This window comes from Seriola aureovittata, chromosome 12 (assembly GCF_021018895.1).
Source record: "Seriola aureovittata isolate HTS-2021-v1 ecotype China chromosome 12, ASM2101889v1, whole genome shotgun sequence".
Classification (NCBI taxonomy): Eukaryota; Metazoa; Chordata; class Actinopteri; order Carangiformes; family Carangidae; genus Seriola; species Seriola aureovittata.
In genome coordinates this window covers 22797486-22824179 of record NC_079375.1, presented here as the reverse complement: position 1 = coordinate 22824179, position 26694 = coordinate 22797486, and the positions used below count along the sequence as shown (strand labels likewise).

At 39.0% G+C, this 26694-nt stretch overlaps 4 protein-coding genes across 5 annotated transcripts; 2 read left to right on the top strand and 2 right to left on the bottom strand.

Annotated features, from left to right (window-relative positions):
• Nucleotides 1-4309: 4309 nt before the first annotated feature.
• pigr (polymeric immunoglobulin receptor) lies at nucleotides 4310-9115 on the bottom strand. The gene is made up of 8 exons (XM_056392490.1): nucleotides 8979-9115; nucleotides 8003-8347; nucleotides 7789-7870; nucleotides 7348-7574; nucleotides 6057-6153; nucleotides 5619-5707; nucleotides 5400-5449; nucleotides 4310-5288 (listed from the first exon to the last, which is right to left on the bottom strand). Exons 1-8 carry the CDS (start codon nucleotides 9025-9027, stop codon nucleotides 5181-5183), a joined length of 1047 nt encoding a protein of 348 aa, XP_056248465.1. The 5' UTR covers nucleotides 9028-9115; the 3' UTR covers nucleotides 4310-5180.
• Nucleotides 9116-14932: 5817 nt separating this feature from the next.
• dad1 (defender against cell death 1) lies at nucleotides 14933-17287 on the bottom strand. Its single transcript, XM_056390924.1, has 3 exons — nucleotides 16971-17287; nucleotides 15743-15914; nucleotides 14933-15161 (listed from the first exon to the last, which is right to left on the bottom strand). Exons 1-2 carry the CDS (start codon nucleotides 17179-17181, stop codon nucleotides 15784-15786), a joined length of 342 nt encoding a protein of 113 aa, XP_056246899.1. The 5' UTR covers nucleotides 17182-17287; the 3' UTR covers nucleotides 14933-15161; nucleotides 15743-15783.
• Nucleotides 17288-17740: 453 nt separating this feature from the next.
• Nucleotides 17741-20364, top strand: LOC130178566 ((Lyso)-N-acylphosphatidylethanolamine lipase-like). 2 transcript variants are annotated; one of them, XM_056390922.1, is made up of 5 exons: nucleotides 17741-17982; nucleotides 18682-18696; nucleotides 19465-19550; nucleotides 19798-19896; nucleotides 20014-20364. In XM_056390922.1, the coding sequence occupies exons 1-5, from the start codon at nucleotides 17933-17935 to the stop codon at nucleotides 20304-20306; spliced, it is 543 nt and encodes a 180-aa protein (XP_056246897.1). In that variant the 5' UTR covers nucleotides 17741-17932; the 3' UTR covers nucleotides 20307-20364. The 2 variants fall into 2 exon arrangements, with proteins under 2 accessions (XP_056246897.1, XP_056246898.1); XM_056390923.1 differs by lacking the exon at nucleotides 18682-18696 and having other exon boundaries at nucleotides 17771-17982; nucleotides 20014-20330.
• A 505-nt stretch (nucleotides 20365-20869) lies between these two features.
• abhd4 (abhydrolase domain containing 4, N-acyl phospholipase B) lies at nucleotides 20870-25585 on the top strand. The gene is made up of 7 exons (XM_056390921.1): nucleotides 20870-21489; nucleotides 21737-21835; nucleotides 21953-22241; nucleotides 24098-24285; nucleotides 24370-24481; nucleotides 24581-24767; nucleotides 24959-25585. The coding sequence occupies exons 1-7, from the start codon at nucleotides 21450-21452 to the stop codon at nucleotides 25046-25048; spliced, it is 1005 nt and encodes a 334-aa protein (XP_056246896.1). The 5' UTR covers nucleotides 20870-21449; the 3' UTR covers nucleotides 25049-25585.
• The last annotated feature ends 1109 nt before the right edge of the window (nucleotides 25586-26694 follow it).

Genomic DNA, 26694 nt, shown 5'->3' with positions numbered 1-26694 from the left:
CACAATCCTCATTGTTGAGGGAGCTGAACCCTGACGTAGCCCCCGTCAGTAAATGGTCAAAACAGACAGTTTTTCCTCTGGCATTTTCCATGACTATTTCAGGAAGAAGCAGCTATTCTGCTGCTATTGAAAAAATTCAACTCAGCCTCAATTAAATGTCAGAAGAACCTAAAATGAATGTCTGTAACACATTGTAATTGCATTCATAGTGCATTATGCAGTAATAGCTTTATGTTTACTCTATTCTAATAATCAGATGTCTCTCACACTTCTAAATAAATTCTCATGCCGTTATAAAAGGCTGAGCACGTTTTAAGTGTATTATCCTTACAGCATCTCACAGTCTTCTTCAGTGGATGGAATCTGCCTAATTAACTAACTCCATCCACTGGCCATCAAGATTTTTTTTGTCCAACTACTGTTTCCAGGGGCAAGATTAAAATTTGATGTTCAATAGGTATAATGACCATCATGTCATATCATAACATTAGTAACATAACATGGACTCTATAATCATGCTTATTTTGAATGATTTATTTAAGGCTTCATAGAAAGTGTAAACCTTTGCTCAAAATATACACATCTGTTTGTTTCTGGTAACACAACAATGAAATGCCTTAAATTAAAGTGACATCAAAATGTTCTTGTTTGTAAATGCAGGATATATTGCGTTTAAAGGTCCAATATTATATAAAGTGAGATGTCCATGTCTTTTTTGATTATAAAGCAGGTCTAGGTTCTTTGACCACTCAGAAAACAGTCAGCCAGTCAGAGGAGAGACTCAGAGCCTCCTCTCTTCTGATTGGCTCACCGACCTGTTGTTACTAGAGCTCCAGAGAGAAGCCAGAGAGAGGAGATGTAAAACTACACTGGGATGGTTTCTGGTGCTTAAAACCATAACTTATATGTGACCTTTAATATGAAATGCTATCTTCATGGCATCCCATGAGCTGCTTACAAACTGTTATTGACATCCTGGCAAAAGATCATAAATTATCATTTAGTTTCTCTTATAATCTGTCAACATGTTTTGGACAAAAATAAATAAATAAAAAATCTATTTTAACTATTCATGTAGGAATAAAACTACACAAATAGGAAAGGCAAAAATTTCAGCAATAGCTTCTTTGTGTTCGAGGTTCCATTCTAACATAAGTTTTATTTTTTTTGTACTTCTGAATCATATTGAAGACAAATATTTTCTTTGTTAAATAGTAAAGATACAGCGAATACTCCTCCACGCTGCCGGTGCCTTCGGTTTTATTGTCCCTTATGACGCCACTCCTCCTGTCTCAAGGTACTGCACTACTTGCTCAGGGTTTTTAAAAAAACAAACATTGAATATTACACCTTTTTTTAAATATGAAGGTCTGTACAGTGGGTCCTTGTAAATCAAGTGAACAAAACTGTATACATGTTTGTCCTCACTGACTCACAACGGGTTGAAACTGAAATCTTCAGACACACCCATTCATTTAGTTACTTTCCACTCTTATTATGATTAATGTTCTCATTGTTAATAGAAGTGAGAAGGAAATGGTAAGTGTTTAATAAATATTCCTACAGTGAAGCTTATGGTGGACCTGTGATGGAGTATTTAAAGGCTTTATATCAGTGTATGGATAGTCTCCATCGTCCAGAGGATAGCCGCATATCTCAGCCTTTCAAGTTTTTTATAGTCAGGGAAATTGTTATTTTTATCCTCATTAAGCAGCATCCTAATGCTCCAGTCCACTTGGGTCTTGGGTGAACTAGAATAGTGCAGTATTTAATGGGGTGCGTACACTCTTGTGCAAAGCTTGGCCTTCATAAACAATTGTCACAGAGCATAGAAGAGTTGCTTATCCTTCAGCCTAGCTGTCCATGTTTCCACTGACGCATTATTATCTGCAGCTGCTGCGCACAAGGTGAGTACAAATGTATTGATTGTCAGTGTCCATAAATGGGAACATTCAGAGGGTGTACGCATCCAGACGCAAGAAGTGGAATGTTTTCGTATTGAATGAATGCTAAGATGTTTAAATGTTGTGTTTTTCTGTAGAGCCCTGCGGTGACTAGCAACAACCTCCTGCTTTTCGTCACTTTCTCAACAGAATGTCTGATCAGGAAGGAAGGAACATTTCTTCGGTGCATGAGTAGACACACAAACCCAAGCACACACGCCAGCAATACATTATGGAAAGAGCATATTTCATACAGGGTTGACCTCCATCTAGTGGCTGAACTGATTCCGCTTGAAAGGCATTAAGATTAATGACTGAGTCCCTGTAACATTCAGACAATGGTGAAACTCAAACCAGACCAGACTTGGCTATAGAGAATAAAACAGAATAGAGTTCATAAAGTATTCTTTGAAAATAAAACAAAACAATTCAAAAACCTTGGTGATACTGCAGTAACATAGTAGCACCACCAAACCAGGACGTTACTGAGTTTTCTCCATTATAAAGCTGGTAAAGATTTATACCACATGCACCTACATGTATTAATGAAAATGTTTGATTAACTTGAAAATGACAGATCCACATTTTATTTTAAACAAAATTACTTCCAAGTGGTCAATGTCAATAATCAGTAATTACAGTTACAAAAACTATTAGCCTACAAACAAAGAAAAGTTTCATTATAATGGAATGAAATTAAAGAAACATTCCCATTCATGTGCTGTTGAATGATCAGCTGCAGAGTTTCTACCTCACTGCTTTAATTTAACATTTAACTTCACTTTTATTAAACCAGGTAAGTCCTGCTGAAGGTGGAAGCCTCTTTTGCAAGTGAGATCAAAACTGCTGCATAAAAAGTTGCACGTCACGGATTAAACAATCTTCAAAACAGATAAGAGTGCTAAGATAAGGACAAAGTAAGCTAAGAAAAGATACAAGGAGTCATTTACCATGGCATTTAAAATAGTCTTGAATTCTGATATCAGATTTCTCAACTTGAATTTCTTTTGCAGTGGCTGCATAGAGCAGAAAACATGAAGTCTTTCACTCCCATTTCCAGCCATATGTTAAGAACAGACAGCAGAAATTCATCTTATGATCTGAGACACTGACTTCATAATGATATGATGAAATGATGGAGGTTTGCCCAGAATGGAGATATAAATACATTTATACAGATGACTCAGTCGACTCCATTGACGGAAAAGCAACTCAATGCGGAATAGTAAAAATAGAACAGCTTTTTGTGATTCAAACCCAACATCCAAACACAAAAACCAATGAATTTTTTTTTTTTTAAATATATAAAAAGGTATAAGTGAAAAGCCAGAACCTTTTGTCCCTGTGCGGTTGGCATTGCTTACAGAATTGCAGTTGTATGCTGTTGTTGTCAGCTCTTCAGCAGGTTCATCTCTGTGGTGAGATTAACCTACTGCACAGTAAGATAATATTTTTTCTTAAATTTCATGTAAATTGGACATTATAGAGAGGAATACTACAGTAAAAGCTTTAAACATGCTAACCAGAGACCAGAATTACACCATGCAACTCAGTCCTAGGGGTGAACATGGAGGAATCTGAGCCTACAGGATACCACAAACACTGAATCTTTGAAATTGAACTTTTTACAAATTGTGATTTTCTGTATCCCAATTCAGAAACATGGATTTTGCACATATGAAGGTGAGATCCAGTTATGACTCGCTGTTCCCAGCTCTAGCTCGTTACACAGATGCTGTGGTCGCCTCATTAGCCTGTTGAATTTATAATTCTAACACATCGTTTGAGGTTCAGTATGAGAACAGTCAGCCCAAGCATGAAACGTAGAGCTGTTTTTTTTCTTTCTCCTTCTAATATATCCTGTTATGATTTGCTTATTTCTTTCTTAAAAGATAATCTTATAAGATCTCATAACTATGTTCATATCATCAGCATTTGCTACCACAAATTATGTTAATTGTTAATTAGCCATTTCATTATTGAGATAAACTGAAAGCAACAAAAACTGAAAATGTGCCTGTGTCAGTCTTTTGGGATCTTTACCGTCTTAATGTTATTAATTCACGTTGGACTTATTTCTTTGGAACAGATTCTTTCCAACAAATGGCCATTTGGAGCTGGCAACAATTCCAACACCATCTTGTCTCAGTCCATCTTTTACAGAGCCCAATAAACCAGTAGGAGTCAGCGTGCATGACTACTCCAGTCATTAGACCTGAAGGTTACATTGTTTTTTGATCAGCATGATTGGTGTTAAGTGCTGATATAATTAAAACAGAATTCATTACATATCTGGACTCCTGACAGAGCGAGAATGAGACAGCATCCCAGAGAGACAAAAAAGAAAGTATTGGGAAGACCTTGAATTATATTTTCAGGATATTTTATTAAAATCAAACAATTGTTCTGAGCAAGTTCCTCTGGAAAACAATTACTTATCAAACTCTATCATGGCCCTTTATGCTCCCCCAAGCTCTATATCAAAGATGGCAACTAGCTAGCAAACAATCAAGCATCTAAGCTAGCTAAAGAGCTGGATGTTTCCCTCAGGAGCTGGTGGAGACCAAAACACCAAAATAAATATACTATATATATATGATAGATATAAATATATTAATATTGTTGCGCATCTGTTGGATGTGTGATAGGCTAACAAGTTCAATATATAAACTGAAAAGGTGATAATTATGTCGTTGTGTTTGCGTTTCTGCTGCCGACAAAAAAAATCTAAAAGTTTAACTTTCATTTCCTCTTTACTTAATAACACATTATTAAGTTCTTTCAATGAAATTTAATAGTACTGATACTCTCATCAGGAAATTACAGACACATAAAGTGAAGTGTTACTATTTAATTTCACCACATCATAAAACTCAAGTGGAGAAATAATTATAATCCTGTATGTTTTTATATTTTTGGACAAAAGAAATCAACTTTAAGTATCTAAAAATACTGGGAGCAGATAACAATATAATGTACATCTACAGCTAAATAGGTGGAGAATGTATCAGTGTCCTTAGTGGTAGTTATGGCCCTGTTTTTGACCAAATTAAATAGCGGACCACATGATTATGTGTCTTACAATAAGGAAAGCATATGGAGAATAGGAAGCAGAAAACACCATAAATGTCTTTAAATGTGGTATCATATGCAATATACAAAAGACAGTAGAATTAGAGCAGTGATCTAACAAAAATTACATTCAGTTACAGGGAGTAACAGTAAACGCTGCACTGGCTACTGAATACTGACAAATTCATTACATTTAGTATGTACGTCCTGGGAATCCCTGTTAAGGAAAACAACAGTAGCATCCGGCAGGTCACCTACATCTCCTGAATACCCCTGTGGGAGACGAAAAGAAAAATGAGTACTCTAACACTTAAGCATAAGCTTGTTAGTGGTGTTTTTAAAGTGTGTAATAAAATAAGGACAGATATTTAAATGGGGGCTTACACTGAGCCTTGCCTTCATCTCCTTAACTTGTCTTAGCACAGGATCCTGCCCTACAAATGCAAAGAGAGGATCTTTAAGCCACATATATATAATGCAAATATCTTACTCAGGTATATTCAATGCATTTACAATATTTCATAGACCCGCTGAGGCGGTTAGTGGCATGATTCTGCTCTGATTTAATATTAAAAAATGCAAACAAATGAGAGGGTGCCTTACTGTGTAGTTTCCACATCTTTCTTGCCAATATGGCCAGACCCACAAGGAGCATTAGAGAAGAGCACACCAGCAAAGACTCCAGGATGTGACTAAAACACAAACATGCAACGGTCTGAACAGATAGTCCAGGAAAAAGCAGCTCAGGCTTATGCTGCATCTGTTCTTACACAGTCACATGACAGCCAAGATGATGACTGATAGATTTTCCTTGGCAAGAATGGTATGATCATTATCTGTGCTCGGCTGAGCTGAACTTGGGTGAACTCCATCACAACGGTATAGATAAGCATCCATAATGGGTAACAGTGTGAACGGCAACACATCAAACATCAAAGGCGTTGTAAAGGACGTAGAAATTTTATGTGGATTTTATGTGTGGAAAAAGTAAATAAACGCAATGTGGGAAAGGACAATCATAAAGAAATGCTTCACTCTTACCTGTGACTGCTCCAGGACTCCTTAGAGATGGGTTTGGGTGGAGGCAGGTGTGCAACAGACTGACTTGGGGTCGGTAGAGATGTCACAGACACTGTTGCTGAGGATAAAGATATTACACAAAGAGTTGAAAAATTATGTGTTATTATAAGAATAAGAGTGTAGCAGTATCCACAGAGTTCTATCATCATTATTCTTGATAAGTGACTTTATAATCAATACCTTGTACTGCTGGAGACCTAAGAGTGTCTGCCATATGTCACAAACACATATTGATCTGTAATGCTGCACTTGGCTATTTCTCAGTTTAGCAGCTGCAAACTGATTGGGGGGGGGGGGGGGGGGGGCGACGGACACACACACACGCAGTCAGGGAACTGTGGCTCCTTTAATATCTACAAGGCCTGGTTCAAATAGTTGTCAGTGACATTTCAGACTTTCAAGTGGCAACTCAGATCACCATCTACTGCTCTGATTTGCCTGGTTTCCACCCACAAGGTTTAACAGATTTTCTATAGATTCTTCCCAGATTGAAATCTCACAGTGAAATCTGAGTTTGTGAGATTTGGATCGGCTCTGTGAGACTCGTAGGATGAGTTTTCTTTTTTCTTTTTTTTTTTTTGAAACTATTTTTAAAGCAGCACTAATAAACATTTTTACAGTAACAAAGACTCAAATGACGTGCAATGTGAAAGTGGTTGCTCACAGTGACAAACTCAGACAGAGTTATCAACCAACACTGCAGCTTCCCCCAGCTGTATTGAGCATTTTAGTGCTCAATAGAGCTCATTAAACTCATTGTTTTGGTTGTCATGCCTGCAGCATTACCACTTTGTTTCTCTCACTGGTCTCATGAACCTTATTTTCAGCCATGGCACTCAGATTTTTTTTTTTTTCTAGCAAAAATGCTCTGATAAAACATACTGTAAAATATCTGCCACCACCAAACAGCAGCAGATAGACAAAGTTAGCTAACTGGTGGCGCATTTAGCAGCTAATGAGTTGGATACAGTATTTTTCTCAGGAGTAAAAGTAGAGTTAATATTGGATTTGTATTCACCAGGAGGTCAGAAATGCAATTTCAGTGGAATGATAATGATGTGGCATTTCAACTTTGTAAGGTGACAGTATGCCAAGGTTGTGTTTGCTTGTTCCTCTGCTGCCACATGCTAAAAAAAATTTAATCAATACTGCTGTAGATACAAATCTTGTCTAGTGCAGCTTCAACAAAGTAGCAAACAGAAGGGGTTAGGGTTAGATTTTAATATGAAACACTTTAAATTTTTAGACGTACTAGTCGTGGGTCGCGGTGTGACCAGCACCTGCACGGATATCTGCTGCTGTCCTGCAGAACACCAGTACCAGCCAGCATCTCTCATCTGCAGCTTCTTTAAGGTTACAGTGAAAGCCCCAGTTCTGTCATCACTGATGGCCACTGAAGTGTCTTCGTAGCTCCCGTCAGAACCTGTCACCAGACAGGAGCTCCAGTCTCCACTCCGACACCACTTCTTCTCACTCTCTCTGTTGGCAAGCAGTCACAGGGGGAGTCAGTCAAGGCTGACTGTCCGTCAGCGTTTGACTTGGATTGAAGATTTCAAACGAATAACCATTATTTCTGGAGTTTATTTATGCTTTAAGAGCATTGTTTTAAAAGTGAGGGTTCTGCCTGGTCTGACTGGTGAAATACCCAGAAAACTGACAGAACTGTAACACGGTGAATGGGAGAATCAAATACCTGAATCTCACACTGTATTCGCATTCAGCTTTGACACTGCTCCCTTCTTCCCCGCTCAGTCGGTTGTTCACCACTAACATACCTGCAGGAAAGAAATCAACTTAGAATAAGAGCTTGCATTTTCTAACCTGAGCGTTTTAAATGCATGAAAATTTTTATTTTTTTCCTCAAGGATAAATAATGCTTCATGAGTTCAAATCAGTCCATTACTCACCATGATTGACCTTGATGTTAGTGTATTCGACAACATCAGCGCTCCACACGCCACCTATCTCCATGCCACACATGTACCACCCAGAGTCATCCACCTTCAGGTCATTCATGGTCACGGTGAACACCTGGTGGACCGGGTCATCTAAAATGCTCACTTTGTCCACAGCCGGATCGACTGAACGGGGGTCATCTGTTCGGGCTAAGCTGGTGCAGAACTCCCTCATCCTCCCACGACACCAGTATTTCACATAGCTGGCGTACTGTGGCTCATAATGACACGGGACTGTGAGGGATCGGCCCTCCAGGACTGAAAACTCTTCCATGGTAGTTACCCCACAGAGGAAGGCTGATGGAAAGCAGAGATGGTTGAATGCTTGAACTTAAACTTTCAGTCATGCTGCAGTCAAAGCAGAACGGTTTCTCACAGTGGACATTTCTTATCTGTGATTGAGTAATGGGGGAAGTGGCCTTGAGCAACACTTAGTATCATATTTATGGTTCCAGTTTCCTCTGTACAAAACACTTTTCCTACTTTAAGTTCCCTCTCCATACTTCTTATTCCGAAATTGGATTATCCCTCTATAATACAGATTTGGGGGGACAAATATAACAGGCTTTTGAAGACTTGACAAAATAAACATCAAACATATTCTTGCCAAGGGGCAAACAGTACGGAAGAAGAAAAACAAAAAAAAAAAACAAAAAAACACAAAAGCTTTCTCTGGTTCCCGCAGAAAATGGCAACTTTAACAGCCCTTCTAGTCTGTCTTCAACAAATGATAAATACAGAAAAGTCATAAAATAGTAAAGAGCATGAGAATCATCTTACATTGCGGCACACGTATTGGCCAAAAGCACAGTAATGAAGTGAGGGGGTTTGAGAATAGACATTAATCATCCAAAGAATTAGCTGCAGAAAGTAAGCAGCTGCTAAGACCTCTTTGTAAGAATATGACCTTAGTAGTCATAGTAATTACCTGGGATCCATGGTAACAGGCTGAGAGTGAGTATGACGAGCTGCGGCATGTTCCAGCGTCAGTTTGAGGTTTACCAAGTCAGTTCTCTCCCTTGTGTAAACACAGACTCCAGGTTCCGCAAGGCCCACTTCCTATTGGTCATGTGACTGTGAGTTGGATCCAGATGTTCCAGATGTTAACCATGTAAGCACCAGTTAGATTTTAATAGTGGGAGATACTTTTGGATAAAGGAACCCTAAACTGACAAAAATTAGACCACGGACCCCCGTCTGATAAGATTTGTGATTTTAGATGTTTTATTTAACCCTTAGATGCATAAGTGGGTCAAAAATGACCCGGTGAGGTTGTTTTCTTGAAATATCTTTGTAATGAAAAATTGTTATTATTTCATATTCCAGGTATTCCTCAAAAAACATGTTTTTGATATAATGCCATTTACATTTTTAACTTACCTTTTATACATTTTAAGAAATTGTAGTTTTTGTAATACTACCCCAAGCTTCCATAAGTGGGTCAAAAATGACCCGCATGCATTTTCTATGGAATCCAATGGGAACCTTTGATTCTTATCAACTGTGGCTGTCAGGAATAAATTAACTTTGGATCACACAGACTATATCAGAAGTGTCACCCCTCAGGAAGATTATTTTACAAAGCAAGAGCTGATACGTGTAAGTATTATCTTCATATAATATTGTGTGTGTGTCTTTCATGACTGTTGTTATTATTATTTATCAACAAATTAGCCTACGTTATAACTAGCTAAAACTAATGATATAATACAAGAGGTGATGAAGTGCACAAACTTGGAAGGACAGAGAGTAGCAACAGCTAGAGGAAAAGAATGGAAAAATGTCCTCAAAGATGAATTCATGGCCTTCATTGGATTGACCCTGCTTGCAGGAAGTGAGAAGAACTGGGATGTATCAGTCCGTAAGTTGTTTGGGAGTCCTCTACATAATCCCATGTACAAGGCCACTATGGCTGTTGGAAGATTTGAAGACATTCGCCGTACCTGGCGCTTCGACGATAAGAGGACCAGAGCCTTCCGACTGGAAACAGACCATATGGCAGCCTTCCGCTATGTATGGGACCTGTTCCTGGTCAACTGCAGACAGCGATTCATCCCCAGTGATTGTGTCACTGTGGACGAACAGCTTGTGCCATTCAGGGGTAGGTGCAAGTTTCTACAGTACGTGCCAAGCAAGCCTGCCAAGTACGGCCTAAAGATCTTCTGGGTTTGTGATGCACGCATCCCCTATGCAATAGATGGTATAGTTTACACGGGGAGACAACCAGGAGAAGAGGTTCAGAAGAATCTGGGGGAAAACATTGTCCAGCAGTTGTGTAGTAGATTTAGAAACACAGGTCGAAACATCACCATGGATAACTTTTTCACCAGTGTGCCTCTTGCACAGCATATCTTGGAGAAGGATCTCACTATTGTGGGGACTCTACGTCAGAACAAGCCAGACATCGCTCCTCTGATGAAGCCTTCCAAGTCCAGGGAGGTTCACAGCGCAGAGTTTGGATTCAACGACAGCCTTACCATGGTCAGCTATGTCAGAAAGAAAGGAAAAGCTGTTGTGCTCCTGAGCACGATGCACCACGACAAAGTAGTGGATGAAAATAGCAGAAAGAAAAAACCAGAAGTGATCACATTTTACAACAAGACGAAAGGAGGTGTAGACACCACTGACCAGATGGTTGGCACCTACACCTGCAAGCGCCAAACACAGAGGTGGTCCATGGTGTTGTGGTACAACCTAATTGACATCGCCACCCTGAATGCCTCTTACCTTTTTCAAAAATGTTAAAAAGTGAAAAAAAAAAGATATTTCAAACATGAAATCATTCTTGTGTGGTCCTAAATATAATACTAAATATTATACAAGGGATTATTCTTAACCAAAATGACAAAAATGGCTTAAAAACACATTGATTCTAATACGGGTCATTTTTGACCCACTTATGGAAGAGTGTAGGGTCCAGTCACTCATGCATCTAAGGGTTAAGGAAGTGTTTGTGTGACCAAAATAGTCATACATTATGTCATTGTGTTACTTATGGATGAAATTATAATGAAAATAAATTATTCCTCTTTTTGCTGAGAACCCAGGGAAACCCCCTCACCAGACTCCACTTTGAGAACACATATGACCTAAAAAGTGCATTTCCAGTATTTTTTTTATTAGCTAATGGTAAACTTTACAAGGTTGGGAACACCTTCGTTGAATTCACCATTACCAAATGCAAAATATGTGAGAAGTTCTATATATAATAAAATATTATTAAAAGAATTTTTGTGAGCCATTTGCTAACGTGAATCTCTAACATCCCAGAGGGATTTATTCACATTCTCAGACGCTCCCTGTGTGGAGGAAACCTCCAAACGTAGCAGCTAGCAGGTGGTTAGCTTATGTTAGCATAAAGACTGGAGTCAAGGGAGAACAGCTAGCTTGGCTTTGTCCAAAGTTGGTATCATTAAAGCTCACTAACTCACATGTTTATGGGGCAAATGTCACCCCATTTTTATGCCCTAGGTTTTTCTACACATTAAACAAACAAGATATAGGGTGCCTGCATGCTATGCTATGCTAAGCTAATTGCCCTCTGGCTGTAGCTCTGTATTTGGTGTACAGATGTGAGAGTGGTATCAATCTTCTCATCTAACTCTCTGCAAGAAAGCAAATAAGTGTATTTCCCACAAATGTTCCAAAAACTATTCCTTTAAGGTAAAACACATCATTCTTACTCATACATCTCCTGTTTTTATTATTTTAGTGCTCTTTTTCATAGCTTATTCTTCTGAGCAAATAAACGCTGAGTGCCCTCACCCCCCATGGATGCAGATAATTCGGTTGGCAGGCTACAATGAAATTATTTGATTTTGATGCCTGAACACATTGGATTTGGTCCAGTCTTCATTTGTTGGATTAAGCTTCTACACACACGCCCCTCAGCCACTGAATTAACAAACAATTATTCCAAGCCTCTCATTTTGCTCTGTGAAGGGTGTCAAGGATGTTCCAAAAGTCCCTTGTTTTTGTCTTTGCCTTTTAGGCCTTATATGGTCATCCATTTCCTGGAAAAATGTAGGCAGGCCTCAGAATCGAAACTCAGCTTGTTCCCCTGGCACATCTTAGAAACGAAACATAACTTTCACAAAACTAATAACTCCATGGCAGTCAAGTTCCATGACATATCTGGATATTCTAATATTCCTTTTAGCTGTGTGAGAGACTGGATTACATTTCTCTTTGTCTCTGTTATAAGAGACATGAAATAGATGTTACTTTTTATGAAGTTGTGGCATCAAACTAAGCAAGATTATAACTAGATAGTCACAACTCTTGCTCTGTCTAACAGAGTAAACCTGATTAAAATATCAAGGAGAAAAGATCCTCTATCAGTTTCTCTGCCATCATCCCCTGCACTTTTTCGTCAACGCTCTGTCTCTGAAACGTCTTCATACTGCAACCTTGCATACATATGATTTAAGTAAAATGGTGCCATGATGCCTCCTAATGTTTGTTTTTATATTTGGGATTGTAATATTCATTGCTCAGTGGTTTGACAGTAATACCAGCACTTTGCTCAATAGGCCATTAGTCAAACTTGATGTTAGTTAATGACATTGTTTTCCTTCCAGTGTGAGAGCAAAAAGACAAATCACAATCCAATTTACTCCAGCATTTCAATTTCATGGTACTTTTGAAGAAAAAGTTTACTTGATTTTATGCATTCTATGCAATCCACTTTCAACTTTTTTTGAATTATTTATATATTCATCTTTTTTTATTTCTATGTCATTATTTTATCATTATTATATCTCATTTGACATGCATGTTTTTAATATGTTTTTATGTTCATTTTATGTCTGTTTATGTGAAGCACTTGGTGCATGTCATTTCTTTGTTGTGAAGTATTTTGTGCTATTAAAGGTGCTATAGAAATACAACTTTTTTTATTGCTGCATGTCAGAAGGAAATATTGTACTTGTACTATTGTAATATTGTACTATTGACCATGCAACAGTATATAAAATAGCTTGAATGTACCTTGACCAAGCACAGCATTAAAATGTGGTTTACATCTGAATGCATCTGTAATAATTATACAATATTTTAACATGTAACAATATAACTGTTGCTGATAATATTTGCATCTTTACTTAATGTTGTTTTGAATGAAAGAATTTTACTAGTAATTGAGTTTACAGTTGAATCCTGCTTCCCTCAATGACAGAAAGTAGCTTCCAGTTACCTTTATCTACATATATCCAGGACAAGACATTGAATAAGTGACTTAATAAAGAATCAAAATGTTATAGAGCTTTTCATAGAGGGCCCAACACCCTCCTTGAAAAGCTTGGCATCAACAACTCTTCGTTTAGATTATTTTAGTTCATGTGTCCAAATTCTCGACTCTCCATTCCCCAAAATCACCTCTCCTACTGCTTCCTGCTAACCCCTTTTCAAAAGTAATGGTGCTAATATCATCTATAGAGCTAGGCAGACTGACAACCTCCCTGTCTGCTATTAAATCAGCACAGGAAGAGATTTAGATCTAACCTTTACAGGAGGAACCTGTAAACTTCAGTGTATTTTTCATGGCTGTATGCAAGGCAGTTTCATATCAAGCTCAATCCGGTAAGATCTGTCAGACCAAATAGCTAAAATCAGTACATTCTGTGACAAATGTAAGTGAGCATTGGTAATGCCCCAGTTTAAAGCCATTGAGCTGGAAAGTGTTTGACTCCATCAGAAAAGCGGACCCTGCATGCTCTGGGGGGTAATGTTCTCCGGGTCTGCTGCCCAAGTGGAAGGAGTTCACCCCGCACACTTGCTCTCATTGGTTCAAGGAAACACAGCACTGTAGCCTTCAGCTTAAGAAATGATGCAGTCAGTGGGTTCAGAACTAGTTCTACAACGTTTTGACGGTGGTGGAGGAAATAGTCAGATCCTTTATTTAAGCAAAAGTAGGTGTAGTTTTCTGATAATACTAATACTAACAAGGTATTTTTACACTGTGCTTCTACTAATGTATCAAAAATAAGCAAATTCATTCAGAATCAACCCTTTCAGAGATATTATTGGATCATTATTATTGATACATTAACATGTAATCAGCACATAACTGTTGCAGCTAGTGGAGGTGGAGCTTTAATCACTTAATATTCTGTTGGTTTTAATGCATCATGTTTTATTTGTTTCTAATATATTTTTGTGTGTAAAATTTTAACCTGCAAAGTGATTAGACACTAAATCTGTCAGAAAAATATAATATGGTAAAATGTACTCCTCACCTGCAAAATATAATAGAGCTGAAACATAGATTAGCATAAAATTTAAATGCACTTCTACTGAAAATGAACTTAAGTTTCCATTACTGTGTAAGGAGCCCTTCTCCTACCATTTCTCATAACCAAATGGATTTTGTTTTTTTTTCCTTTGTCGCTCTTCAAACAGTGAGTTCTCTTTGCAATAACCAGATCTAAATGCGAACACACAACTCCACCAACACTGATATAAAAAGTCCTGCCGTATGTATGAAGCTGCAATATGAAAACACAGGTCAGTATAATAAAGGAAGGCTAGAGAGAGATAACGCACCCGTACAGCAATATTCCCTTCCCTTTAAAATTTCATTTAAAGAAAACAGAGGGAGATTGTGATGTTCCAATGTGAGAATATTAGATATGATTTATCTTTTTATTTCAAATGATGCTTGTTTAGAACAGCATCTGTTAAGTTTAATGCTTAAGAGATTCAGATCCTTTGACTGTTTTTGGACAGGCACAGTATATGCAATAGTCTAATCACAACCATGTTTATTTTTCTCTACCTGAAAGTTTATTATTACTGAACGCAATTTATTTTTACTTTTATGGTTAAAAACAAATTGGATGGACAACACTTCATTATAAGAACTGCCACATTATTCACAAGATGACCATTTCAGTTGTTTTTTTATTTCCTTGTGTCAGTGCAAAAAGGGAATGCTTAACAAATCTTTACATTTAAAAAAAATGACAGAAATCAACCATTTTATCAGTAAGAAAATTGTACTGCATCACATGTGACAAGTTGCAACCAATTCAGTGTTGAAGGTGGGATCGCACAAAAGCAGATGCAGCATCATGTCTTGAAGGGGAGGTTTGATAATTTCTCTTCTCGTGAGCTTTGGGGGAAAAAAAAGAAGAAAAAAAAAAAGAAGTGGTAGGATTAGTGACATTGAGGTTGTGGAAGTTGTTATTAAGAAGCAACTGAGAAAACAAGAAAACAGTATGGCCTTTCCCCCTGTCTGCTGGTCTAAAAATTTAATAACAGTTTTCTAGCAAAGGGAAAGCAATATGTGGTATCATGTGGATCTCCCCTGAGAAGTAGACTGAAGTCTGCCTTAGCACATGTACTATACGGAGCTGCTCCACTGAGAAATAAGTAAGGACCTGGCATGGATGGTTAATGTGACTGAGAGCGCCCAAAGGACAAGGGTATGTGTCGTGTTTTATGAACACAAAGCAATATAGTAAAGTGTATATCTGTTTTAATATCCCATTCATTGTCCACTGAGTGACTGTGTGCTATAGCGACAGATGGATATCGCAGGTTTGGGTTACATTCTTGTAGACTCTCTCATATTCAAAAAAGACACTGATGGTAGTTGCGCATAAATATATCTACACTTCAACAATGGAGCTGAACAACATTGACATTTTAAGAATCCAACTTTAATGACAAACGTGTATGTAAAATATACACCTTCTGAGAGGGGGGCACTGTAAGTTGGGTCCACATCCGATTCAACCAATGAAGTTCATCACAACCAGATGGAGGACAGTGTGAGCGAATAGGAAGTCAGCGAAGGCTCTCTCTGGAGAGATAGACAGGAACTCTCCTTTGTTCTGTGGGTTGATCTGGATACGAAGACACACTGGGAGGAAAAATACATGAGGATTTAGCGTTAGTTTTGTACACCTGTACACCCCTAAATAACACAGATGTATTAGGAATACAACTAAAGATCACTTTCATAATCATTTAAATTGTTAATGTTTTCAATTGTCAGTTTATAGCAAATATAACCAAAAATATTTTCTATTCATAAATTCATCAGAATAAGACATGATGATCATTCTCCCTTGAGCTATGCTGTAGTTAAAAAATCCTCTCCCTCAGTGAAGTAACAGCTTAGTTGTGTTCACATCAGTTTCATAAGGGAAAACCAAATTTTAAAAGCTGCCAATGATGAAACAGTTAACAAGTATAACTTGAATTTTAAGTTTGACAAAACTTATATTACCATGCAGTAAAGATGAGATAACTGGCAGATTAATTGAAAAAAAACAACAACAAAAAACATTTAGAAACAGATTAAATGCGATAAAAATCATTATCATCATATCAACCCAACTGCAACATCTCACCCAGGTTACTGTTTTATAGACTTATTCACAAGTCATTTAGTCATGTCAACATAACCCGAGTAACAGGGTTTTCCCCATGCTCCAGCTCCACTATGAGAATACAACAAATTATTAAAACACAGTCAGATTATTAGATACATCCAGTTAAAACTGATGCATTTTGATGTTTATACCCAGTTAAAACTGATGGCATTATAGCCGCCATGAAGTTTAATGCACAGAGTTCAATGACACGTTTGTGGAGAAAAGTTGAATGTGCTTTACGGTCATTTTCGGGGGCTGTAGTTTGTGGTGCTATTGAAGTGCATTGCGTTACATATTATAAACTGTGTATACATATTATAAAATTATCAGGTTGTTTCTAATATTTAGTCTGATAAAAAATAAAATAATAAATAAATAAAAAGGCTGGCTGCACAGTATGCTATTAGCCTGGCTAGCTAACCTGTGTCTGCACACACGATTACTAAAAGGCCGCTCGACCAGCGGCTGAAACCCTCGAACTTCCGCCTTGTATTTTGCACCGAAAAAACATAACAACATTTAACTGGAGTTATATTTACCTGCGAGGATGAACGAGCCCACACATGAGATGAAGCCCGACAAAAAGCTGTTGAAGGGGAAGGTGCCAACCAGCAGGCAGTAGAGGAACTGTAGAGCTCCCGTCAACAAGATGTACAGCAAATAAGCGTCCACCACTTTCAGCTTGTTGGGCGTCGAGGACGTGTACTCCTCTAGAAACCGAGAGATAACCGATATGACTGAATTCGACATGATTTCTGCCTTGTGATTTACACAAAATGTGTCAATGAGCGAGGTTTGCACCGGTCCTCTTCCTCAGTCGAATGAGTGACGTGTCCTCATCAACCGGAAGCGGCCTTGGTGTTACAACAAATATATTCCGACTCTCTCGGAACGAGGAGCAAAAAGACGGTTGTTGAATAAAGGATAATTGGTGCCGCCCACACAGAGTCCTTTAAACAGAGATGTGCTAAAAGTAAAATGATGTCTCACTCTGTCAGTATTTCGAGATGCAGCTGTGTTAACCGCCTTATTGATTATCACAATTTTTAGAGGGACCCGAAAATGCCTAATTTATTAATCACAGAATCTCACGAAGGTGAATTTTTTCCTCCAGTGTTGAATTTCACCAATTATTAATCCACAAAACACACACAACAGCAATACACCAAAATAATACACATATTGAACAACAAACAGGGACTGGAAAGTGCTAGCGCTGTTAAATACACGCAAAAAAGCAAGGTTTCTCATTGACTGTGATCGCCTACTCAAACTTTGTATTAGATGGATGATGAGTGACGAGTGAGGCGTTTGAGTGCCGTGAATGCGTCTTCACAATAGACGATCTTTGTGTGTGGTCAGCTGATTTAGGACTTTGCGAGTTACAAAACAGTAGAATAACAACAACGTGCAGTAACTTCGCGTAATTTCAAAGAAGGTACACAGGAATGCGTCGCAAACCTTGATTTAACTGAATATAGCCACCGGAATATGTCAACCAATGGATCCTGCTACAACCGCAGCCCCGATACAGAGCGACTGTGAGACGGAGTGAGTAACTCACAGCCGAAAAGCCGAGTACAAACCTCCTTCTGCGCACTGTTTTACATGACCTGCTAGCTAAACTTACAAAAATGTTTATTGTGTCGCTTTCTCTTTTTAAGACACTGTGTGTAAGACGGTATTTTACTGTAGTGATGTGTCAGTACACCCTGAAGCTATGTATAAATATAATGTTAGATGTTCTCAGACTTATTTAGTGTGACCATGTGACTTTACACTTATAAGAATAAAACCAATTTTATGACAAATTAGAAATGTAGCCTCCTACCTTTATATCACAAATGCCGATATCTCAGTAAACTGTGACTTGAACGTAAACTAGTCTACTGCTGGAACTACCTGAATCAGTAGTGTACCATTAATAGGGATATAGAAACCACATCCAAGAGGAGTGGGGTACCGTGTCTTATAGTAGTTAAATTAGATTGTGTGAATCTTTCCTTTTTAATTGTCACTGATTGAAAAGGGAGAACAGCAGTGGGGGAGCCACTTATCCAAATGACTCAGCAAATCTGAACTGCCGGTTGATTGGAGAACAGGTGTAAGGTGTGGAGGTGTACCTGCTGCATGGATGGTGGAGGCAGAAATGTGACACCTCCAATCGGAGCGGAAGGGGTGGGACGGTGGTGGGTGGGGGGGAATTATAAACCCATTTCAACTCAGTTTACCCACCTTTTTGTATTTCAGAATAGCAACTAAAACGTGAGTAAGATCCTTTGTTGTAAATGTGTTGAATTAAACTGCCTGAAAGAAAAAAATAAAGATTATTAATAAGAGGTCAAAGGTAACCAGGACGCATATTAATCACTACATCACTGCGGTGGGTCATGGCACTAACCAAGGGTGGACAGTAACAAAGTACATTTACATGAGTACTGTACTTGGGTGTATACACTTAAAAGATCAATATTGTCCCTTTGACTCCACTACATTTCTATGAAGTTCTTGTTGCTTTGAAGTAGAGCTTTTAGTCAATGCAATTAATTTCCTTTTATTTTGAAAATGTTGTGCTTGCAGCATGTTTGAACAGCTCAGTTTGAACTTGGCAGTGGCCTAACGATGGCTACGTTAGATAAAGATGAACCAGATGATTGTTCACCAGAGCACCATGATCTGATCTGAAGTCCATGTTTGGAGTTTTGGAAATTAAAAATCTGACTGAACAACTTTCACTTGTACTGGAGTAATATTTGACCAGGAGTATCTATACTTTGACTCAAGTAATGAAGTCGTATATTTTGTCCACCTCTGGCACTGACTTTGATTGACAGCATGATGGTCGTGAAACGTGACACTACTGGGTGTGTGTTATTTGCACAGAGCACAAGCACTAAACGATAATACTGACTGCACTGGCTTTAACCTTGGACTCTCTCCAGGAGCATTAGTACTGTGCATTCAGCAAGCACTGAACATTTCCTCTATCTGGTCAGTCTTTACATGACTTTGTGTTGGTTCCTCTCCTGTTAGGCCACATTCAGTCTGGAGCTGGTGGCCTTCCTGGCGTCCAACCTCCATGTCCCTTTTGAAGACGACAGAGTCCAAGATTCTCGCCTGTAAGATTGTTTTCACTTGTACTGGCTAATTATATAACCACTTGGAATTGATATGATTGTAAGTAGGCACTTAAATTATATATTAAAGCTGCTAACCTTTTATAAAATGTCTGTATTTTCCACTTTGAGTGGCTGTAAGTAAAATATGACAGTTATTTACTGACTTATGTGTCACTGGCTGCAGCACAAACACAGAATCTCATTGAGGATATACTAATCATTACTTTTCTTTGCCTCATCACGACAGGTATTCAGAATGATCTATGGGCCAGGTTTGTGACCTTACCAAACCAGGATCGAATATGGACTTTGACCCTCACCAACAAGGTGTTTCACAAACCTGCAGGTAGGCGACTACCCTTCTCTCAGTCTTTGTTTATCAGGAGGCAGCAGCTGTAACTCAGTGCTCTATGCACTATAAAACCCGTAACAAAATTCCTCTGTTGCCCTACTTTTCCGCTAGCCGCTAAGACTCCCCTGGTGATGGTCCATGGGTTTGGAGGAGGGGTAGGGCTGTGGATCAGGAACCTGGACGCGCTTAGCCGATCACGGCCTGTCTACGCCTTCGACCTCCTGGGATTTGGCAGGAGCTCCAGGCCTCCCTTCCCTTCAGATTCTGCCAAGGCAGAGGAGCAGTTTGTCAACTCCATTGAAGAGTGGAGACAGTCTGTAGGCCTGGAGAACATGATCCTGCTGGGGCACAGTCTCGGGGGGTATCTGGCGACCTCATATGCCATCCAGCACCCTTCCAGGTAGTAATGCTGATAAGATACTAACTAAAACCATATGCGAAACATCAACACATCAGGAATGGCTACAACACCAATTTAGTGTTTTTGGCTGCACTGCAACAGCGAGGCCAGCCCTAGAAACATGAATGTCCATGACTGACTGACTGAGTGCTGAAGTTACACCATTGGCTGTTACTCTTTCAAAACTGGGGGGATTTAAAATAAAAACGATCTTCGTCCAGACGACCATTTTAGCTCTGTATTGGAACCAAACATCATCCATACTTTCACACCTCGCCATTCATGTACACTGGGCATGTGTGTGCCAGTGTATTTCAGAATAGCAACTAAAACGTGAGTAAGATCCTTTGTTGTAAATGTGTTGAATTAAACTGCCTGAAAGAAAAAAATAAAGATTATTAATAAGAGGTCAAAGGTAACCAGGACGCATATTAATCACTACATCACTGCGGTGGGTCATGGCACTAACCAAGGGTGGACAGTAACAAAGTACATTTACATGAGTACTGTACTTGGGTGTATACACTTAAAAGATCAATATTGTCCCTTTGACTCCACTACATTTCTATGAAGTTCTTGTTGCTTTGAAGTAGAGCTTTTAGTCAATGCAATTAATTTCCTTTTATTTTGAAAATGTTGTGCTTGCAGCATGTTTGAACAGCTCAGTTTGAACTTGGCAGTGGCCTAACGATGGCTACGTTAGATAAAGATGAACCAGATGATTGTTCACCAGAGCACCATGATCTGATCTGAAGTCCATGTTTGGAGTTTTGGAAATTAAAAATCTGACTGAACAACTTTCACTTGTACTGGAGTAATATTTGACCAGGAGTATCTATACTTTGACTCAAGTAATGAAGTCGTATATTTTGTCCACCTCTGGCACTGACTTTGATTGACAGCATGATGGTCGTGAAACGTGACACTACTGGGTGTGTGTTATTTGCACAGAGCACAAGCACTAAACGATAATACTGACTGCACTGGCTTTAACCTTGGACTCTCTCCAGGAGCATTAGTACTGTGCATTCAGCAAGCACTGAACATTTCCTCTATCTGGTCAGTCTTTACATGACTTTGTGTTGGTTCCTCTCCTGTTAGGCCACATTCAGTCTGGAGCTGGTGGCCTTCCTGGCGTCCAACCTCCATGTCCCTTTTGAAGACGACAGAGTCCAAGATTCTCGCCTGTAAGATTGTTTTCACTTGTACTGGCTAATTATATAACCACTTGGAATTAATATGATTGTAAGTAGGCACTTAAATTATATATTAAAGCTGCTAACCTTTTATAAAATGTCTGTATTTTCCACTTTGAGTGGCTGTAAGTAAAATATGACAGTTATTTACTGACTTATGTGTCACTGGCTGCAGCACAAACACAGAATCTCATTGAGGATATACTAATCATTACTTTTCTTTGCCTCATCACGACAGGTATTCAGAATGATCTATGGGCCAGGTTTGTGACCTTACCAAACCAGGATCGAATATGGACTTTGACCCTCACCAACAAGGTGTTTCACAAACCTGCAGGTAGGCGACTACCCTTCTCTCAGTCTTTGTTTATCAGGAGGCAGCAGCTGTAACTCAGTGCTCTATGCACTATAAAACCCGTAACAAAATTCCTCTGTTGCCCTACTTTTCCGCTAGCCGCTAAGACTCCCCTGGTGATGGTCCATGGGTTTGGAGGAGGGGTAGGGCTGTGGATCAGGAACCTGGACGCGCTTAGCCGATCACGGCCTGTCTACGCCTTCGACCTCCTGGGATTTGGCAGGAGCTCCAGGCCTCCCTTCCCTTCAGATTCTGCCAAGGCAGAGGAGCAGTTTGTCAACTCCATTGAAGAGTGGAGACAGTCTGTAGGCCTGGAGAACATGATCCTGCTGGGGCACAGTCTCGGGGGGTATCTGGCGACCTCATATGCCATCCAGCACCCTTCCAGGTAGTAATGCTGATAAGATACTAACTAAAACCATATGCGAAACATCAACACATCAGGAATGGCTACAACACCAATTTAGTGTTTTTGGCTGCACTGCAACAGCGAGGCCAGCCCTAGAAACATGAATGTCCATGACTGACTGACTGAGTGCTGAAGTTACACCATTGGCTGTTACTCTTTCAAAACTGGGGGGATTTAAAATAAAAACGATCTTCGTCCAGACGACCATTTTAGCTCTGTATTGGAACCAAACATCATCCATACTTTCACACCTCGCCATTCATGTACACTGGGCATGTGTGTGCCAGTGTAAACGGGAAGCACTACTACAATTGGTTATTTGCAGAAAATACTACAAACAAGGAACAGCAAAGGCAGTTGTAGCATTAAAATGCAGAATTTAGCTGCACAACAGCTGATAGCAAAGACAACAAGGTCAGTAACACTTGTAATTCAATATCTGTGTTGCCTTCACCACTTGTAATAGTGACTGATAAAGAGATGCGTTGTAAATGAAATGAGATAGTGTGGACGTGGCCTATGTCCCTCATTCAGTTGATCAGCTTGGAAGTGACTGCTGGTTAACAAAGTCTTAATGGGTCGTGCTTAAGTCACTTTCATGCAGAAAAATATGTAAATGAGAACAGCTTTATCCGGAATGTATATCTGAATTTAAGATAACTACTTTTTAGTTGGTCAACTGTACAATTTTAAAGATATTTTTATGATCTTGTTTTATTGGAGCTGGTTGCTTAAAGTGCTAGCATTTTGGGAAATGCCCTTGTTCACTTTCTTGCTAAGAGTTAGATGCCGCTCTCATGGTTGTATAGTAAATGTGGAGCTACTGCCAACAGCCATCAGATTAGCTGAGCACAAACACACCTGTTAAACCACAGCCTGTCATTTTTAACCTTGAGTTTTTGTACGGATTAAATAAACAAAATATTAAACATCAAATTCTGAGCTTTAGAAGTGCTGGTAGGAAAATTTTGTTTCCTATGATCAGAGCCAAACTAACTGGTTACCCTGTTACCCTGTGTCTTTATGCTAAGCCAAGCTAACAGACAGCTAGCTGTAGCTTCACAGGTATCAATCTTCTCATCAAACTCATAAAAATGTTAGCCTACTTCTCTACACAAACCTTAAGGCTGCACTAACTGATATAACAGCATCTCCCCTCAGCTCTACAGACTATTGCTTTGCTTTTATGGCTTGAAACTAAAGTAAAAAGGAGTTTAAAGAAGTGTTCACTTGTGGGCACCAGGTGACTTACAATGACCCCTAATGAATACTAATGTTGCTCAGTGTGGATGAGTAAATAGGCAACTGTTTGCTGACACATTTGTCAAAACCACTTTATATCCATCCATCCAACCATCCATCCATTTTCTTCCACTTATCCGGGGTCAGAGGACTTATTTATGCTTGTCAGAATTTATGTTTGCAGAGCTGCTCATGCAGTACAAACAATATGTGAATATAAAGTAAATGAGGAACTAACGTTTGAATCCTTTTATAAGTTGATAATTTGTCTAGTGTTTGTTCACAGCTTTTTCCACTGCTCCCCAGTGGCCAGAAGAAATCAGTTAATGCTGCTTTTGTTCTAAAACGTATAAAAATGCCAGTAGGAATCTGTTGATATGGTTGAAAAAATATCAGATATTGATCTTGAATTTTCACGACCCCTTTCAAAAGTGCATCTGTATTGTCTAGTAAAGAGACAAAGCAAAAATTAGACAAAAAAAAAATATATAAAAAGACAGCAATGTACGCCACCTTTATGTTATGTGTAGGATGATTACAAATAAATGCCAGTTAATATAATTTCATAATTGCCTTCTTCTCTCTTCTTCCAGAGTGTCTCATCTTATCCTGGTAGACCCCTGGGGTTTCCCTGAGCGACCACAGACACAGACCGAGGAGAATCGTGATCAGGGGACAGAGGTGGTGAAGAGGCCGTCCCCCCCACGCTGGGTGAAAGTTATTGCAACAGTGGTTTCCTTCTTCAACCCACTGGCTGTCATTAGAGCAGCAGGCCCATGGGGTAAGACATGTTACTGTTTATCTAATAGTGTGCTGTGCCAGATAACACTCTGTCCACTCACCTCACAGTCTGACACTGATTCAGGCCCGGGCTTGGTGAACAGATTCCGCCCCGATTTCAAAAGGAAATTTGAAGATCTGTTTGATGACGACACCATGACGCAGTACATCTACCACTGTAACGCCCAAACCCCGAGGTCCGCCGTCACACACATCACATAATCCCTTTTTTTAACAACAGAATGTAATGCCTGCAAAAAGCTGACCCATTTTCTCTCTTTCCCTCCTCCTGCCAGTGGTGAGGTGGGTTTCCGTGCCATGTCAGAGTCTCTTGGCTGGGCGAAGAGGCCCATGCTGCAGCGGGTTCACCTTCTGCCGCCCTCCATGCCCCTCACCATGCTGTATGGAAAGTGGTCCTGGGTGGACAACTCATCTGGGTACAAAGTGGTCCAGATCAGGGACCAAGCCCACACCAGAGTGCTGGTGAGTGGAGATGCAGAGTACAGACATGAGGGAGATATTATCCAGTTAACATCTATAAATGGTGTAGTTCAGCTTTAAATTAGTGTACTTTTAATTCGGTTCATAATTATTTTTGTCTTCAGTAGAGAAATTTGTGTCCACATAATCACTGACTGTGTTCATTATCTCTGTTTATCTGTTCCACCCTGCAGCTGATAAATGAAGCGTCTCACCACGTGTATGCTGATCAACCCGAGGAATTCAACAAAGTGGTCGAAAACATATGTAACTCTGTTAACTGACTGTGTGTGTGCGTGTGAGTGTGTGTGTATGTGTGCGTGCCCGTGCAAGGGCTGAAAGTATAGAGACAGTTCATCATGGTGGTTTTAGCAGTGCACGTGAGGCATGATGGATGGTTTTGCTTTGGGGCAAATTGATAAATGATGTAGCTCTACATACGTGAGCTTGAATTCTATTCTCATTGTACCGACTTATTAATATCATTGTGATAAAATCCTTTGTCGATATATGTAAGCCAGTGTATTTAATAGTAGTATGCTACATTTATTTATAACATATGATTGAATTTATTTGTGAATTTAAAGTGTGTTCATACAGAGCCTTGATTGAAATGCTTAATCCAGTGCTGTATCCTGCACTGGGTTTATGTGTTACAGAGCAACCACTTCACACTTTTTACATGTGCCTGACATCAACCATTTAAGTACTGTATGTCATATTTTCTTTGACTGCTGTTTTTCCACTTATACCTCTCCTACTGTGTCAAACAGCTATTTGTATTTTATACCTTTTAAGATAATAAATGCTCATTTGTCAAACTGTCGGCTGTAGGTCTGCTACTGTAGAAATTTACATGTGATGCACTTTGTGACCCAACCAGCAGAGGTCAGTAACAAGTGTCATTTCTATGAGGTTTACAGTGCTGAAGGTTTCTACCTGTCTGCTGTGGAAGAAACGCTGCCTATTTAAAAGTAAATAGATATTATCAGCAGAATATATTTCAGGAGTAAAAATACCCATAATGTTTGCACAGTAGCCCCTGTCATAAGAGTTTAAACAGCATTTTTGTGTAATTTAACCATTATATATACTGTTGGTCAGTTTAATTTACAACAATGTATAATTAAATAAAATTAATAGTGAAAATATTCAAGTAAAGCACAGTTCTATCAGAATTGCACTTCTGCACAGTACCTGAGCAGAAGTAGTTAGTCATATCCACCACTGCTGCCTGTGCTCTACATCATATGTTCAATTGTTACAGCCTTCTTCATGTCTCCTGGTTAGTGGTGGAAGATGTAAAAACAGCGAGGCCACTGTGTGAAAATACTCCATTACAAGTTACATGTAAAAAAAAAAAAAAAACACATACAAAGCAAGAAGTTTATACTGTACATATGAGCATGAGCAACAAAAATAACCTAAAGCACCAAGTCCCATTGCCAGTGAAGCCAATGTATCTCCAAATATGGGGATTAAGACTGAATAAACTTGAGTAACTGGAATACATTTTCCTCAGTTGAGAAAATCCTTCCATTAAATCATTCAATCCATTTGTATTATCTGATTCATGCACTGACACGGTGTAGGAGGCAGAGCTGTTCATCATAGCTCATGAAAAGTTGACATTTTGGATGATTTTAAATGAACTCATGTAAGGTTTTATATGTAAAAACTTAAAATGAAAAGCAACCACTATGTATTGCTGTGCTATATAATGCAGTGGAGTGACAAGTACATTATTTCCCTATTAATTTTTTAGTGGAGTGGTGTATTAAGTACAATACAACGGAAAGGCTCAAGCACAACAACTTCAAAACTACGCTAATCTATATAGCTTGGTCCTGACTATCAAGCTTTGTTGACCAAAGCATGTCAGAGAAAAAGAGCAAAAATGCAGTATGTAGGTCAAAGATAAAATGTAATC